The sequence below is a fragment of the Pyrus communis genome, chromosome 1, assembly GCF_041283825.1.
Source record: "Pyrus communis isolate YQ-2024b chromosome 1, ASM4128382v1, whole genome shotgun sequence".
NCBI lineage: Eukaryota > Viridiplantae > Streptophyta > Magnoliopsida > Rosales > Rosaceae > Pyrus > Pyrus communis.
The window spans coordinates 10,978,618-10,995,488 of record NC_142565.1 but is presented as its reverse complement, the minus strand read 5'-3'; the positions used below and the strand labels follow the sequence as shown (position 1 = coordinate 10,995,488).

The following is a 16,871-nucleotide window of genomic DNA, read 5'->3' as shown; positions in this document are numbered from 1 at the left end:
TATCTGAGACAAAACTTTTCACTCCGGCTATCGGCCTTATGGAGGAAACAAAATGCATTCAACACACTCTTGGCAATTGGCCTTTTTCGAGTGCACAAATCTGAACAAATCTGAAGTATACGGCTATCGGCTATCGGCCTTGACACTTCCAAAATTCCCAAGAAAATTCTCACTGAGACGTTATCACAAACAGTTGATATGCTGGAAAGAAAATTAGTAATCTAAGACAAAACCTGAGAACTTAAACCTTGAAACCCAGAACACACTATCCTTACTCCGAATCACTTGCAGACACTTCCTTATCCTTTTCTCTCCCTCTCTGTTCACAGTTGTTGAAGCCCGGAGACGCAAAAATGGCGACGGGGTTGATACGGAATCAACAGAGAGATGGAATTTGGGTTCAAGAAAGACGAAAGTGTGATCATTCCTAGCTGGGTTTTGGAAGCTCGATCTGAATCCATCAAATGGGTTCTCAAGAAAGAAGAGCCAAAATCTGCAAAGAGGTTGCTTTCGGTGGTGTGCCTGTCGTTGGCGGCAAAGATGGAGGAGTTGGACGTGAAGCTTCCACCACTGTCACAATACGCCGTCGGAGACTACACCTTTCCATGTCATTTCGTCGGGATCGACGGCGGCGGCGTCGTTTCGTTACGTCTGCGTCCGGGCTATGGCGTCGGAGGTCCAGGCCCAGCAGGTGGACCTCAAGGCCTGAGACAAAATGGACATCAAGACCTTCTCAATCTACAGGTGGAACCCGGACAACCCGAAGAAGCCGGAGCTCAAGGAGTACGAGATCGACCTCAAGGAGTGCGGGCCCATGGTACTCGACGCCCTCATCAAGATCAAGAACGAGATGGACCCCACTCTCACCTTCCGGCGATCTTGCCAGGAAGGGATATGCGGCTCCTGCGCCATGAACATCAACGGCTGCAACGGCCTGGCCTGCCTGACGAAGATAGCGCCGTCGGAGGCAGGCGCCTCGATGATCACGCCGTTGCCGCACATGTTTGTGATCAAGTACCTGGTGGTGGATATGACGAATTTCTACAACCAGTACAAGAGCATCGAGTCGTGGCTGAAGCGGAAGACCCCGGCGGCGAAGTTGGATGGGAAGCAAAATTTGCAGTGAAACCCAGATGAAATCAAAGAAAACCTATGCGAAATCTCAGAGAAGTTTACATAGAAAGAAAGGAAGAAAGAGCTCTTGTATTACGAATAAGGAAATACGCGGAAACGAAAGAAAGTAATGAAGAAAGATAGAAGAGGAATTGACCACCAAGATCCATAGCGTGAGCCTTGATGGCTTTGATACCATATTAATAGTAGTATAGAAAAGCACAGAAATGCAGAAAGAGAATAAAAGAGAGAGAGAAAGTAATTGATTACATTGATACTGAATTAATCTTTACAACTATGAGAATACAGTTTATATAATCATCATGACTAACTTGTAGCCTAAGCTATTTAACTAACTAATTTTGATAACAACTCTAACAACCTTTGGATATTGTCAACAAAAACGAGTGGGGAACCCAAAATCTTTTATATATCACGTTATTGTTTGGCAATCCCAAGTCTCGTAAAGTCTCTATTAAGTGTTGTCCTAACGCCAAAAAAACACACATTTAATGTACATCCAGATTCATTGAATAAAAAAATGTATATCTTTAGCTTGACCGGCAAGGGGAAACTTCCCAGCATGTATGCTGCAGTAGCATGTTAGCTGCCTCCCACGCATGGATCCACCGATGGGCAACTATCCTTATCAGCTGCCTGCCTGCCTGCTCATCTATGTTATGAAAATCTCAGTCTCTTTTTTCCTTTCCATTTTTCTTATTTTAGTACAATAATTGTTCTTGCCATTTTCCTCTGCCAACTGCTTTATGCGTGACTTTGTGTACAAACAATAAGTCCAATTCCCCCGTGCTCTCATGCACATGCAGTGTCCTCTCCAAAACTAACGTTGTTTAATTTGATGCCGTGCGTGGTTTCTGCCCCTCCAGCTCCCTCCCTTCTGTACATTAACACACAAAATATATACAGATAGTCAAAAAAACAAATAAAATTCAACTGACAACAGCACGCGAACTGATGTGTGCATATTTTCATATATTTTTATCATACACTTCCCTTGGATTTTGTATATATGAATGGGTTAAGTGCACTAATTTATATTGTTTTAATTTATAGGCATTCAATACTGAAGTTCTACAGAAATGAAGTGAAAAATGAGCTTTTTGGGTGTATAGAGTAATTCCAGTGAAGCACGAGGCTAACTAATTGCGTGGAGACATGTGCATTACAACAAGAAGATAAAACCAAGCGTTTTTGGAATCAAATAGACATGTGAATGCTATTCAATGGACTTTAAGAGAGATCTTAATTTCTAGTTTTTTATTATTTCCGTTTATTTTTCCTTTTCTTTAATAAGGACTTAAAGTCCATTAGTGATAGCATTTTAGTGGGGTTTTTATTGTTATTTTTCTTTCTTGAACACCTTGCCGTGGGTTTTATATAAGGAGGTTACTTCTCCTCATTAAGTTAGAGAGCCACCAAAAACAGAACCAAAAATCATATTTTAGATAGGGGGTTGCAGCAAGGAAGGGAAGAAAGAAGAGCTTTTCTAGTTTATTTTCTTTTTTGGGGCTACGATATAGCCTGATCATGAATACTTAATTGCCTTGTGGCATTGTTATTATCAAATTTTTCTACTTTATTGAGTATCTTTAGCTATTCGTAATGCACTTGATTTTTATTTAGATGCTTGATCACCATCTAGGTTTAAATTAGGTTGATTTGATGCAAGTTAAAGTAGATGACATACTTAACTTGGGTTTAGCTTCTTGCAATTGATACCATAAACACCTATTTGTAGATGCCACACAATTAGGGTTTGTGTGATTTTCCAACGATTTCCATAGAGCTTAATGTGTTCTTACTTATTTAAATTCATCTAGATGCCATAGAGGGTTAACATGTAAGGATATTTTTGATGTAACCAGATGTGGTTGTCGAATAATTTAGGAAAAATCGATCATCAATATTGGGGAACTACTTGAGCATAACATATTAAGGGAATTAAGTAGAATTGGTTACAATGAATTCAGATGCCCTAAGTTTTCTTTTCTTATATTTTAATTTTATTATTTTATGCATTTTTTTAAGTTGTATTTCATTTCAGTTTAATTCAAATCATATCTATCTTTTTTTTTTTTTTTTTTTTTTTTTTGGTTAAAGCTTCTCAACTATAATTTGTTTCAATTTAATTAGTAAGACTTTTAGATTCAATTCGATCTCTGTGGGACGATATCCATGCTTATATACTATACAATCATCTGATTCGTATACTTGCGAGCACTAAAATTCGAGACTTAATGAGTTTAATTTTGGTTATCTAATTTTTGCAACACGAACTTGTTATAATCATCACAAAAACCAAAGTGAGACTTAATAGTTCTTTCGGTCTCTTGACCTCTCTGCATAATCTATGCTCGTGCGGACTCACATTCATACAAGTATATTTGAACCTGAACCAATATATGATTCATATGAACAGTCTTGTTTTATCGATTTTAAATTGGATAGATCAACAATGTATATTGATCTCTGCAGATAATTATCATACGTAAAGAGAGAAGTTAGATGAAAAATATTTTATTAGATTACTCTACCATTTTAATTAGGTATGCCAACCTTTTTTATCCAACTTATTACTATAAGCTTGATTTGCTCGTAACCATTTTATCAAAAATCCATCAAAGACGGTTTGATAGACTTTTGGAAGAATACATACGGAAAATATACATTGCACGAAGCACTTATGATAAAACGTCTTGTGCTCGTGAGTTTGCTACAATACATGTTAGAGAGACTAGTTATCAATATAGTTTTATCTTCAAACGTATTATTCAACCTATTTTTATACAAATGATATTTAGGAAGTGAGAATTAACAACATGAATTTGAATGTAAAGGTAGATTAATTACTAGCTAGTTGGGAATTTAGAGAATTCGTGTCAATTCTTCAAAATGCAGCAAAAGATTTTTTTTAAGGATTCTGTAATCGTAGGAGATCACTTGGTTTTCTTTTTAGGATGGATTTACTTGACTATAAATTTAAGAACATAATCTAGATTTGTAAACAGATTACCAAACAGTTCGAATTGTATTTCTTTTTGTTCATGTTTCTCTAAACCTAAAAGAAAGATGTATCTAGGGTTTTTGGAAACCCTAAATAGTCAAAAAGACAAGGATCATTTCTTACGGTGGCTCTTGGACTTGGCTTAAATATTGGTCTGCCAAGGAAAGGATGATTTGCAATCTGAATGTGGGTGTTCAATTGGACCCGCATGTCTGGCTGTCTTCCATTACCTTTTATTGTTGTTTTGTTGCAATCAGTATTACAAATTATTCTTAATTCAAAAGTCTTTAAGCTTACATTCTTGACACGTGCATTTGAGAGGGAAATTTAAAGTTTCTTGCGCAGCAAGCTTAACCATTGACTGGAGGAAGAAGAGGTCTTATCAATTGGCCATTTTAATTAAAAATTAAAAATAAAAAAAATAAAAAAAAAAAGTCAATTCCATAGCTAAAACTAATACCAAGAGAAATGCTAACAACTTTTTTACTTCTTCTGATGTCATGTATACTCTATTAATACTCAGAATTATCTATTAAAATTTTCTTAGTTTTGTTTCTTTGTTAGTACAATTAAAAATATTGTTTGTTAGAAAAAAAATATATATTTTTAGTTTTATGTGCTAATAGAATACATTACGTGCTGATGGAATACATGTAGCATGAGGATGAGTGATAAAGTTGAGGTTATTTTTAGCTAAGTCTCATGAAACTCAGCTTTAGTCTCATTTTGCCTCCTATAACTAAAAGTTTGCTACTTTACTCTCTGAAACTTAAAATTCGCTTCACTTTGCCTCCTGAAACTCGATTTTTATTCCATTTTGCCTTCCTGAAACTCCAAAGTCATCATTTTACAGTATAAAACTCAAAATTACCTTCCAAATTGCCTTAATTCAATTAATTTCCGTTATATGAATTTGATTGTAAATCTCTACTAATTTGAGAAGGCTGCTAGCACTCCCTAATACCAAAAGCATCAACAGTTCCTAAACTTCAGAAACATGATGAAATTATAGAATCTTAGTTGTGAAAAATAAAAGATATCTTAAGGAAAAACACAATTTGTAATGCATTTAATAAATATATTTAAAAAAAAAAAAAAAAAAAAAAAAAAAAAAAAAAAAGCTCATTGTGATTCATATACAAACAAGTAATTACCATATTGTGACGCTTAGTTGGCATGATTAATGGAATGGAGCTATATTTTAAGAATATGCATTCCATTGTTTGGTTCAAAACTCCAACATAGGAATGGGAATGAAAATTTCATTCCTCTGAAAAATAGGGATGGGGATCCTCAATGTCCAGTGGACATTGGGATAGTGACGTGTTGACTTAGGGTTCGTTTAGAAGTGCTTTAAAATGATTGAAGGCATTTTTAGTTAAAATGTTTTTTAAACCAATCCTTAGTAAAAATCCAAGTGAATCTTAAAAAATCACTTTATGTGCTTCCTGCAAGATTTGGTGCTTCTTCCAAAAAGCACTTAAAGTGCATTTGGAACCCAAATTCAATTTTACGAAAAACACTTTCAATCATTTTAAAAGTATTTCCAAACAAGCCCTTATACAAGGAAAGTAACAAAGACATTTTATGCATGATGACATAAGGGTCATTATATAACAAGTTAATGGGTCATTATATAACAAGTTAATTCTATCGAAAATTCGACCGAATTTTCTCTATTCATTTTATGCATGACGACAATAAATTCCACAACTTCCCAAACCTCATGAATCTCAGACCCTCCATTCCATGAAATGCATGAAAGAGAATTCAAAGCATACTTAAATAAGTCATAAATCCTACTACAAACGTGTAGAAAAGATTCTATAAGGATTCTCTATCCGTTCTTGAACATCAAAGTGTACATGTGAATGAAAGCCGTTCAATTTTTAATTTAACGGGGTCTAATATTTCTTGTTCTGATGTTAAACTTAAATGTGCATTTTTAATGTGCACCGAAGAATTCTCAAAATTGTTAGAATGACCATTCCATTGTTTGGTTCGAGTCCAATGTCCCAAATTTTTTATCCTGGGCCTTTAGGGTACACACTAAAATTTATATTTTATTGCATTCAATGATGAAATAGTAAATACTGAAATTGATTCTAAAGTTTTTCAACCATCAATTTCATTCATATTCTCGTTTAATTGCCTAACAATTAGAATAAAGAGAAGGTTAATTGTGTTTTAGTACTATGTGGTTTGCTTGTGTGGACACGCGTCTACTTCTTAATTTTCTTTTGATTTGTTCAATCCAATGGTTAGAAAAGAAAAAGAAAGTATACAGAAGGTAAAAATAGATGTGTGGAGACAATTCCAAACCCAAAAACTCTATGATGCTTTGGAGTATAGAATGCTCCAGAGTATCCTCTACTTTGGATTTTCTAACTGTTAAGTTTTGATTTTTGTGTTTTTAGCTAAAGATTTTACAGTCTAGTAATATTTTTTTTAATTTATAAATGAAAAAGTCTTAGGTTTGATCCCATAGATGACAAGTTTGAAACAAATTAATTTCTCTCGTCCCTTAATCTAAATATATTGTTGTATATAAAAAATAAAAAATAAAAAATAAAAAAATCTAACGGCAAAGAAAACCAGAGTCCTCCATACTCCCAGACAACAAGAGAAAAATCCCTTCCAAATTCCAAAACCACAACCCCCCGTTTATATGCTTTTGTTATAGCCGCCCACGATCAGGATGTGCAGTAAACGCTCCAGAAGCAGCGGGCTGTATTTTGCTTTGAGCATTCCAACTACGTTAGGGGCTAGGCCCTTTGTTTCACCGCACCTGGACCCAGCAACAATTTCAATATTTGTTCCCCAAATTTTCAATTCGAACGAAAGTAACATTACAATTGTTGAATTTATCCGATGTCAGTATCACTTTCCCTGACAAAAAGCAATCCAAGATTGTAAGAAATTCATGCATCTTCTCAACTATTCTCAACTATTCCAACCAGGCCTGCCTAAACCAAAGAAAAATCTTCCTTACCTTCGAGGAAGAACATATGTCGAATTTTGATTTGTCTGAAAGAAAACGTAAGGAGCCAAGTACTTTTCACAGTAAAATATGACGTGCATAATTGCTCATAGCCAAATTTCAAAAAAATAATTAAAAAACATAAATAGCTGATGCCACAAGCCTCTGTCATCCATAATTCATGTATGCAATTGCAATCACAAGTATTGGAAACTTAATTTCTCACTAATGGATGAAGATAGAATTTACATTAATATTTAAAACTAGTCTTAAGACCACAAAAGCGAGCAAGAGAAAAGGAAGAATTTCACCGTCAAAATTCGTCGACATGTTTGTCTGCAAAATTGAAGTAGTAACTGCCCCAAAATACACCACATGCACAAACTGGGAGGACCTTTGTACAAAGACACTACATTTTCAACTCAAGAAACAAATTGCAACTGTTCTTTTTCCAAGTGAATTAGTTCTCCTCTTAGTCCTGCAATCTATGTCTTTGGATCTGTCCTCACACCTCTTTGTTTTCAAGTGAATTAGTTCTTTTAATCCTGCAAAAGTAAAACGGGACTACATTCTTAACGCTTGTAAAAGGAAAGCTGATTAACTCTCGCAAAAAATAATAGGTTATCTGATTAAGAACAGATGCTATTTGGTCGGAAAAAGCATTTAAGGCAAAAATTAATCAAGTGAACAACAGCACATAAACCCGCTATCATAATTGATTAGGAGATTTCAGAACTTTGATTCTACCTCCTCTTCCATCAGCTCATAGGTATTGGATCTTGCGTTATTGCCGATACATTCTTATGCCTCCGCTTGCACCATTTACCTATATACCTGTTTGTGCCATCAGGGCCGAGCAAGCCCATGATGTATTGCCCAACTAAACCCAAAATGCATCTATAATATACCTGGTCTGGGAAGTGGTTGTGGAACACAACATTCCTTTTTGATGTTCAGCATCGGTTGAACTTGTTCATTGTCGTCAATAATCACAACTTCAGCAATATCAGAAGCTGGAGTCTTGGCAGCATCATTACATGTACCAGTTGATAAACCCAGCGACTCAGCCAGATTCCTTAGCCCATGGACTGAAGTTTCTTTCTTTGTTTCAGCAGCTGCCACTGATATTAACCAAGAACACTTATGCTTAGCAACATCCTCACAGGTTTGTCTTTTCAAATTGGGATTTGAAGGTACATGTATGGTTATAGAAATACTTTGAAGCATTGTCATCGATTAAAGAATAGGCATCTCGTACATTACCATTAGCACTGATACTTGTGCAATCTTTAGTACAAATTACAGTCATATGTTAGTGAAATTGTAGTTTTCTATTTTCCTATATGATAATTTTGCAAGCTTCCAGTTCTAGTTAGGGTATACAGGGGATCATCCGAATGTTTTTATTTTTATTTTTTATCTTTTGATGAATTGTTGAGAGAGTGAATTAGACTTGAAATTTAAACCATTCTGAATAACTCATTCACCTCCAGCTTTCTTTGAAGCTTTCTTTAAAGCTTTTAAAGCCTTCAAAAGTTCAGTGCTCTTTACTTCAACAGTAGTCTCCAAATCTTGTGCCTTCGTCTGATACTGACCAAAAAAATCACAAATCAGGAACAACTCATCAAATGAGATTCACTTAAGATCGTCTCCTTACAAACTCACCTTCCACTTATTTATCTTTCTTTTAGCCTTCTCTAGTTTTTTACTGTAACGAGCTTCTTTTCATTCAAGAACAACACATTTATTCATCCATTCCTTGCAACTCCTATGAGAAGTAGGTGTCACAATAAAAACATACTAAAACATGAGAGTGACAACAAAGTACACATAATGGAAATGAAGAGACGATGCTTAAATGCTATTTGAGATAGAAACACTACAGAAAATGTCTAACTGTTTTCTCCATCCATTAAATTAACTGTAGTTCAAGATAAGATTTAAATGGCTGACCTATTAGACATTGCAAAGGAAATGCTTAAAACATCTATTGTGTCTTTGTTGTTGGCCCCATCACCAAAAGTGGCAAGCTTTGAGACATCCTCTTTATCCAGATCTAGGTCAGATACCCTGGATTGCAACACATAACCATGTTAGGAGCAGAAAAGGAAACATGTAACTGAGAGATGTAACAACCTATACTAGCCCTAGGGCGTTGGCTCAAGGAGCGAAGCATGTGGGGGGTTGAGGGAAGTCATATGTCAAATCTTTCTCAAACAAGATAGTAATAACCATTAGGAAACTACTTGTTGATAATGCAAAAACACTCACAATTTGACCACTGCAAGCTCTTTGTCCAATGCCTTATTTCTTTCTCGCAACCTTAAACTCTCCAAAGTCAATTTATCAAATTCCTACGAAAAATTTAACCAAAACTTCATCAGCTTCTTTTTCTTGTAAATAATGAGCATTATTTAAAGTATAAGACAGCTATTAGTTTACCTCAGATTTCATTTGAAGCTGCTGTTGCGCAGATGTACGCTGTTTCAAGGCTTCATTCTTTAATGCAACTTCTATCTTTGCCTGCACCTTGGATTGACAAAGCTGAAAGAAGACTTGCAACGTAAAAAACACGCAAGGGCAAAGCAAGCTCTTACAATCTTGCACGAAACAAATCACTGTATATCCAATCCAAAGTTTTGATATTTCTATTACCCCCCCTCCTCCAAATCCCTTCCTTTCCTTGGCAAAGAAATCAATCATAACCTCACCACCTTCTCTTGATTTTCTTTGCAGTGAAGGGTCTAAGCTTATATCGGAGGTGTCTGTTTTGCTAAAACAGAAAGTATTCCAGAAACTAAAGTTCGAAACTTTCTTATTATTCAGATTGAGGTTCCACCCAAAAGCCAATTGGGCTTTTCGACAACTCTTCGTATCCTCAACCAAATTCAGCACTCGAGTTATACTTGTTTTGTTTAATTCCTTTCTCAAATTCCCAACACTAAAAGAATAAAATCAAAAAAGGACTACCCAAAATATGCAAATCCAAATCAAATAGAAAAACTCTAATTTTTTTGGGGGTTTCCATATTTTCTCAGGAACCAAACCAAGCAAATGTGAATCGAGTAAACTACAATACCTCTTCTTTGACCAATTTGAGCTCCTTCTCCTTGAGCTCCAAATCCGAAGCAAGCCCTAGCGCCACGGCCTCCAACCTCCTCACCTCTTGCCGCAGCGCCTCGGAGTCTTCCTCGCATTGGCCACTCGACCTCTGATTCTGACTCTGACTGAGATTCGGATCCGCCCATTGAAAATAAACCCGGACGACGTCGTTTAGGTTGCAACTCTGTTTGCACACCGGGCAACTGTTCCTCTTCTTGTTCGCATAGTACCCGAACGACTCTTGCAGACTAGGGTTTTGCACACAAAACGCAGCGTTTAAGCACTTCGTTCCAACCAAACATAGAAATTAGAGATAGAAAAATGAAATTGCATAAATACAGAGGAGGGAGAGGGAGAGAGAGAGAGACCAGAGTTCGTGGAAGATATGGCCTCAGATTGAGATGACTTCGAGGTCCTCGACAACGGGATCGAAGTCTTTGCAGCAGAGTGAGCAAATGGTTTTGGTAAAGCCAAAGCCGTCGCCGCCGCAATGCACCATTCTCTATCGACTCCCTACTCTCTAACCTTTCAATGGGGTTTCGGCGTGTATCCTTCTCTCATATTTTATCGGGAAAATGGAGCGAAATTTTAAAAATTAAGCGAATTAAGCGGGATGGTTTTTAATTTTTTAATTTCTTTTTTTCTAACAACGGATCGGGAATAAGATGAAAACAGGGATGATGGTTAAATGTAAAACTACATAAATGCCCCTCACTCTTTACTTTATTTCAGATTTTTGCAAAATTGCTGTCTTCGTTTTAGCCCTTAGATTTCATCTAATGGTTTTCCAAATTACTTAAATTTCTATTAGTTTAAATTCCCGTATATATTTTTTCCGATTGGCTTATCTATTTTTTTTTAATGTGCAACAAGACAAACATTGGTATAAGCCACTCTCATTCCATAATGCAGAGTGAAGAATCGAATTTGAAAGTTCCGTTTTAAGTTATAAAGGTAAACGTTCTCAATTATTTAAGCTACAAACCTCTTTAACATTCATTAGTTGTTTCAAACCAAATGGCATCAATAGCACGTTTACTCAGCTTAAACGAAAAATGAGTATGCAATAAATAACCTCGGGTTAATCCAATAATTGATTTTTTATGTATGGCATACCAAAATCCAACACATTTGTTTCATTCTTGCAAACGCTTTGTAAGAAATATGGAGTTTTCCTCTTCTTAGCATAAGAAGAGAGTAACAACGATTGAAATTCAACTAATTAACCGCTTACTTGTGAAAAATGATATGTGACTTCGTGAACTCTCAACTTTGTACAAAGACATTTCTTTCCTCTAAACCTCTATAGTAGCCAATAATATTTCGACCAACAAAAATAGTAGCCAATAATATAAATTATATATAGTACAACAAAATGGCTCTTCATAAACATGAAGTAGAAAATGTCATTTGCTTCAACCATTTGTTACTCTTCACAATTCACATGGACAGAGCATAACATATGAACTTTTGCTTTCTCTCCTAACTCCCAGCCTCCACAACAGAATCATACATCTCAACATTGCAAACCCGTAAGTAGACGTACCTTTGAATGCTTGATCAACTACCATCTCTCCCAACGAAGTGTTCTATTTGCAAGCACCCTTGGGATTGCACACTGTTTGTCATAGACCCCGACTTGAACCGTTTTGTCCCCGATGCATTCTCCTTATTATCCTGCAAAAGTAAACATATCTACATGCTTAACATTTCTAACAACATCGAATGAATCACTCTTGAGTAGGTACAAATATTTCGGGATGTGAACAAATAGAATGAAAACAAGCACATGAACCCATCACTGTTGAATGATTCAGTGATCTAAGAACTTTGATTCTACCACCTCTTCCGTCAGCTCCTACATCAATCAAATTACTAGAATCTGCACTTGGGTTTTGCCTTGATTCTGATCCCTTATTCAGATTCCTCTTGCACCATTTACCTAAAAACCTGTTTGTTCCATCATTCCCAAGCAAGCCACCAGAAAAACATGCATCCCCTGTATTTTGAAGAGAAATAACAAAAACAAAATTAAATCCTCATCCACTACATCTTCAGAAAAATGTTACTCATTTCATGATATATTGCTCAATAAACTCAAAAAATTGCATCAATACCTGTTCCGCGAAGTGGTTGTGGGGTGGGAGACTCCTTTTTGATGTTAAACATAGGTTGATCTTGTTCAACATCATTAAGAATCACATCATCGGTAGCAGGAGTCCTGGTGGTATCATTACAAGTAGGAGTTTCTTTCCTAATATCAGAAACTACATCTGACGTCAACCGAGTGCATTTTTGGTTAACAACATCCTCATAGGTTGGTTCTTTCAATTTGGGATTTGAAAGTCCATGCTTAGTTGTAGAAAGTTTTGAAGCATCTTTATCTCCTAAAGAGTAGGCATCTTTTACTTTATCATGAACAATTGTGCTTGTACCATCTTTAGTACAGCTTAAATCCATATGGTCAGTGAAGTTTAAGTTTTCTATTTTCCTATGACACAGTAGATCATTTTCCAATTTTTTGAATTCTATCCAACCTATGAATAAGAGCATACGGATGTTTTCTTTGAACTTCTGATGAATTGTTGACAAACACTGAGTTAGTGTGCTTGTACTTTAGCTTTCTTTATGTTGACTTGTATAATATTTTCCCAATAATTCTGGAATTCCTAAAATATTCGGTTTCCTAGTTTAGATTGTAGATTGATTGTAATTATTCTTTCCTTATTGTAGTATGATTGTACATGATTATATATACCTTAAAATGAGAAGAATACAATTAACATATTCAAAGCATTCTTTTCTTGGCACCAAAGCCAAGTCGTAAAAAAGGGAAAGAAAGTTTCGAACCCTAATAGGGTTTGTTACTGTGTCGTGCCCAGCACCACCGTGGTGCCTCTGACGAACAGCGAGCAACGTGAAGTTGTTGCTGTGTCCCAATCTTCTACCTTGAATTCCAATGAGCAACGTGTGTTGTTGCTATCCTATGTACCTTTACCGCTACACAGGTTTCCTATTCTTCATGAAAGATATTTGCCGAGAACAACCAAATCGTTTCTACTACCACTTCGATCATGATTCAGTTGGACAATTAAAGCTTCAACATTAAGATGGTTTTGGATGAGAAGAACTATGTTTTATGGGCTCATGTTATTCAAATTCATATTGCTGGAAGGAAGAAGATGGAATATCTTCGTGGGTCCATTAAAGCCTTTGCAGAGGATGATCCCAAATATGATGATTGGTTTTTTGAAGATCAGAGAATTAAAAGTTGGAACTACAAGAAAACATGACTTAGGTGGCGACAGACATTCGTCACATAAACAAGAAAATTTGTATTTGACTATATGTGACGAAATTCTAGCGTCACCAATTGCGTCACCTATACATCATCACCTATAGTCCATGTGACAAATTTTATTTTCGCCACATTTTTTTAGTATACGTGACACAACATTCGTCACTTAATAACAATATGTGTGACGAATTATACATCACAAATTAACCATATGTGTGACGAATTATGTCACTTAATAACAATATGTGTGATGAATTATACATCATCAAATACAAAATTAAGTGACCTATTTTTTTCGTCTCGTATCAGGTTTATAAATGATGATTTTGTAGTCATCCAATATGATACTAGATGATACAGTTTATACTAAGCGACGCTGAAAAGGTCACATATTCCTTTGATATGTGGTGCAACTTACATCATATATGTTTCAATCAAATACCTTTTTAGAAATAATAACGACGAACTAATTGTTTTTCCTGTTTCGTAATCTATAATTGCAGTTCACAACAATTATAAGGTAATACTTCACATTTTCATTAATGGATGATTAAAACACATAAGTCGAATACATTCACCAAATGTACATCCCAAAAATTAATGTCATGGTGACCTATCTCAAAATAGAAGTTTAAAAGAGTTTGAGGTGCCTAACAAAAGATAGCTTGAGGTGCCTAACAAACGACAGCTTGAGGTACCAACAAAAGAACAGTCTAAGCTAGAACAATCAAGAGTAGTAACATTTATATATAGACATCTTGGGTACTAACAAATGACAAGTCCAAGGCACATTTAGGTGCTAATTAGCAAAAAAGGTGTTCCATATGCTAACAGAAGAGGTGTACCATCTGCATACTTGAAACTAACCGCAAAAGACACAACATGGACATCATTCCTTTTCCAAATCATGTTCTTCCAGCTCAGGATAAATATTTTCACCCTCTGAAATATCACCATCAGATTCTATAGAGTTTTTGGTCTTCTCCTGACTTATAGCAATAAATGCCTTGACTTTTGTGAACAGATTTTCATCATCATTACATAAATCCAATCGAGCTCTCAATTGTTCATTCTCTTGTTGCAATTTGAGGAAACCATCTGACAAAAGCTTGATCTGAGATCTCATATCAGTTAACTCGAAACTTGATGCCATAGAAGAAATGCAACCAGAGGTATCCATAAGAGGAAAAACACTTACACCATTAATTGATTTTCCCTTCTTCCCGAGGTTTTCAGCCATGATTCCAAACTCATCATCCAATGGCACATGTACGGAATCTGATAGTGTACCTTCATGTGCTTCTTGGATCAGTTTCTCCCTCATTTCATCCTTTATTTTCTTCATGTTATCCTTTCATAATTAAATAGAAACAATTTAGTTTCTTTCATTCCAAACATTTCAGCTATAATATGCTTAAGAAAACACAACTTGACCACTTGTATGTTATCCTTATCTGATGCAGAAGCAAATCACCATGCAAAACCTGTATGTAAACATGATTTGTAGTTTCTATTTGACTATGGATTAAATTGGACTAGGCACATATAATGTTTTTCTCAACAAGTAACAAACGCAAAGTTAGCATAAGATATATTGGTGGGACAAACCAATAGTATCGTGTCAATTTTGCATGTTCATTTCAACTGTGTTTCTTAAGTTGTGTCTTGTTAATTGTAAAATTTTAATCTCCAGTGCATTTGAAATGACAAAACATGAGTGGCCCATGAATGACTTACATATTTTTCTCGAGCAACATCATTGATCCACTGGCCATTCTTATCTTTGTGAAGAGCACCCCAATTGTCAATCACTGATAATGAATCTACTTTCTGTTTAATAATGAAGATACAAACGTGAGAGTGCTAATAAGTATTATAAGTACTTTAGTTTCATTAACTTGTGACCTGTCCTAGCATGTTGGATGAATGGCCTTACTCCTCCTTTGTGGTGATACTTCAATTTCTTCCTATTATTAGCATTTTGCTTTGAAAGCTCCTACATTACACAAGTGGTACATAACAAGCAAAAGAAGAGTTAGTATTGTAAAGGTGTACAATTTGGGAAGCTCCTACCTCCTAGACTTATACATATTCATATATTTGAGTTGTACATATTTGTTCAAATGCAATCGAATACCACTATCTAACATCTTCTCCAATCAATTAGAATCTAATTTTCATAAACACAATGTCCAATGATTTTTGCTCTCGTTCTCTTGTAGACGTTCTCAAATTTTACCAACCTAAAATGTAGAACTAAAAACAATGAATAGCCTAATAAATGCAAGCAAGGTCTACATTTGATTATGTCAAATACCAATAAAATACATGTAAAAGCTTGTGAAGAAGCAAAGCTTATTTATCAATAACATACATGTACAAGCTCTTCATTATATATATATATATATATATATATATATATATATATATATATAAATATATATGTATATATATATAATGAGCTCTGCTAATGCAGACCTTGTTTGCATTTATTAGGTTATTCATTGCTTTTAGTTCTACATTTCAAGTTGGTATATATTTATTATATAAGCTCACTAGTGAAGAAGCATAGCTTATTTATCACAAACCCTGCATTCGATTATTTATAACAAGCTTATATATATTAATACCAATAAATACATATAAAAGTTAATATATGCTTATATATTAACTTTTAATATAAAAAAAATAAAAATAAAAATAAAGCATTGTTCTATGCTCATTCCATTTATTACAAAATCAACCTGCGATAAAAAAATTGTTGTTCAACAATATAAGAAAATGTTAGCATCTAACTTGGACATATATTAGAAAATGATGTATAGAATGCATACCAAAAAGTGGGTAGTAGTGTAAACATTATCGCATAGCCAGTCCCAGTGACTCTTAGGTCTCTCATTCCATATCCGATCATTTGGTAGATTAGCTCGTCCTTTTGCAGGTGTTCCACATGACAAGTAGTACTTATACAACCGGTGCCTAAACACATAGTACAACTTCGCCATCTTCTTATCAACATATTCAATTATCTTTGGATGAGATAAGTCCACCACAAATAATACCTATATTATCAAGCATATATATATATATATATATATATATATATATATATATAAATAAGTGAGTGCTTGAAATTATTATGAATAAACTAAATTAAAATCAAACTCACAAGCAACTTATTCCGCAGTGTTCTCTTTTATGAAGATAGGACCTTCATCCATTTCTTGTAGCAAACTGGCGAGTGAGTCCAAATAATATTCCCTATCTCGGTAGTGAAAAAACTTGATACTACCAAATCACTTGGAACTTGAAGTTTGAAATCAAATATGACTAGCTTCTTCTTCCCATTATTT

At 35.0% G+C, this 16,871-nt stretch overlaps 1 protein-coding gene, 1 non-coding gene and 1 pseudogene across 2 annotated transcripts; 1 reads left to right on the top strand and 2 right to left on the bottom strand.

The window, feature by feature from the left end:
* The first annotated feature begins 387 nt into the window (after window positions 1-387).
* Window positions 388-1,317, top strand: LOC148699146 (succinate dehydrogenase [ubiquinone] iron-sulfur subunit 1, mitochondrial pseudogene; annotated as a pseudogene).
* A 6,005-nt stretch (window positions 1,318-7,322) lies between these two features.
* On the bottom strand, window positions 7,323-10,719 carry LOC137721466 (uncharacterized). Its single transcript, XR_015960286.1, has 9 exons — window positions 10,589-10,719; window positions 10,198-10,468; window positions 9,561-9,662; window positions 9,390-9,472; window positions 9,072-9,188; window positions 8,784-8,886; window positions 8,606-8,702; window positions 8,027-8,239; window positions 7,323-7,663 (listed from the first exon to the last, which is right to left on the bottom strand). It is a non-coding gene; the product is annotated as an uncharacterized LOC137721466 (transcript).
* Window positions 10,720-14,407: 3,688 nt separating this feature from the next.
* LOC148699145 (uncharacterized) lies at window positions 14,408-16,523 on the bottom strand. The gene is made up of 4 exons (XM_088690183.1): window positions 16,353-16,523; window positions 15,455-15,514; window positions 15,256-15,348; window positions 14,408-14,869 (listed from the first exon to the last, which is right to left on the bottom strand). Exons 1-4 carry the CDS (start codon window positions 16,521-16,523, stop codon window positions 14,408-14,410), a joined length of 786 nt encoding a protein of 261 aa, XP_088546309.1.
* Between the last annotated feature and the right edge of the window lie 348 nt (window positions 16,524-16,871).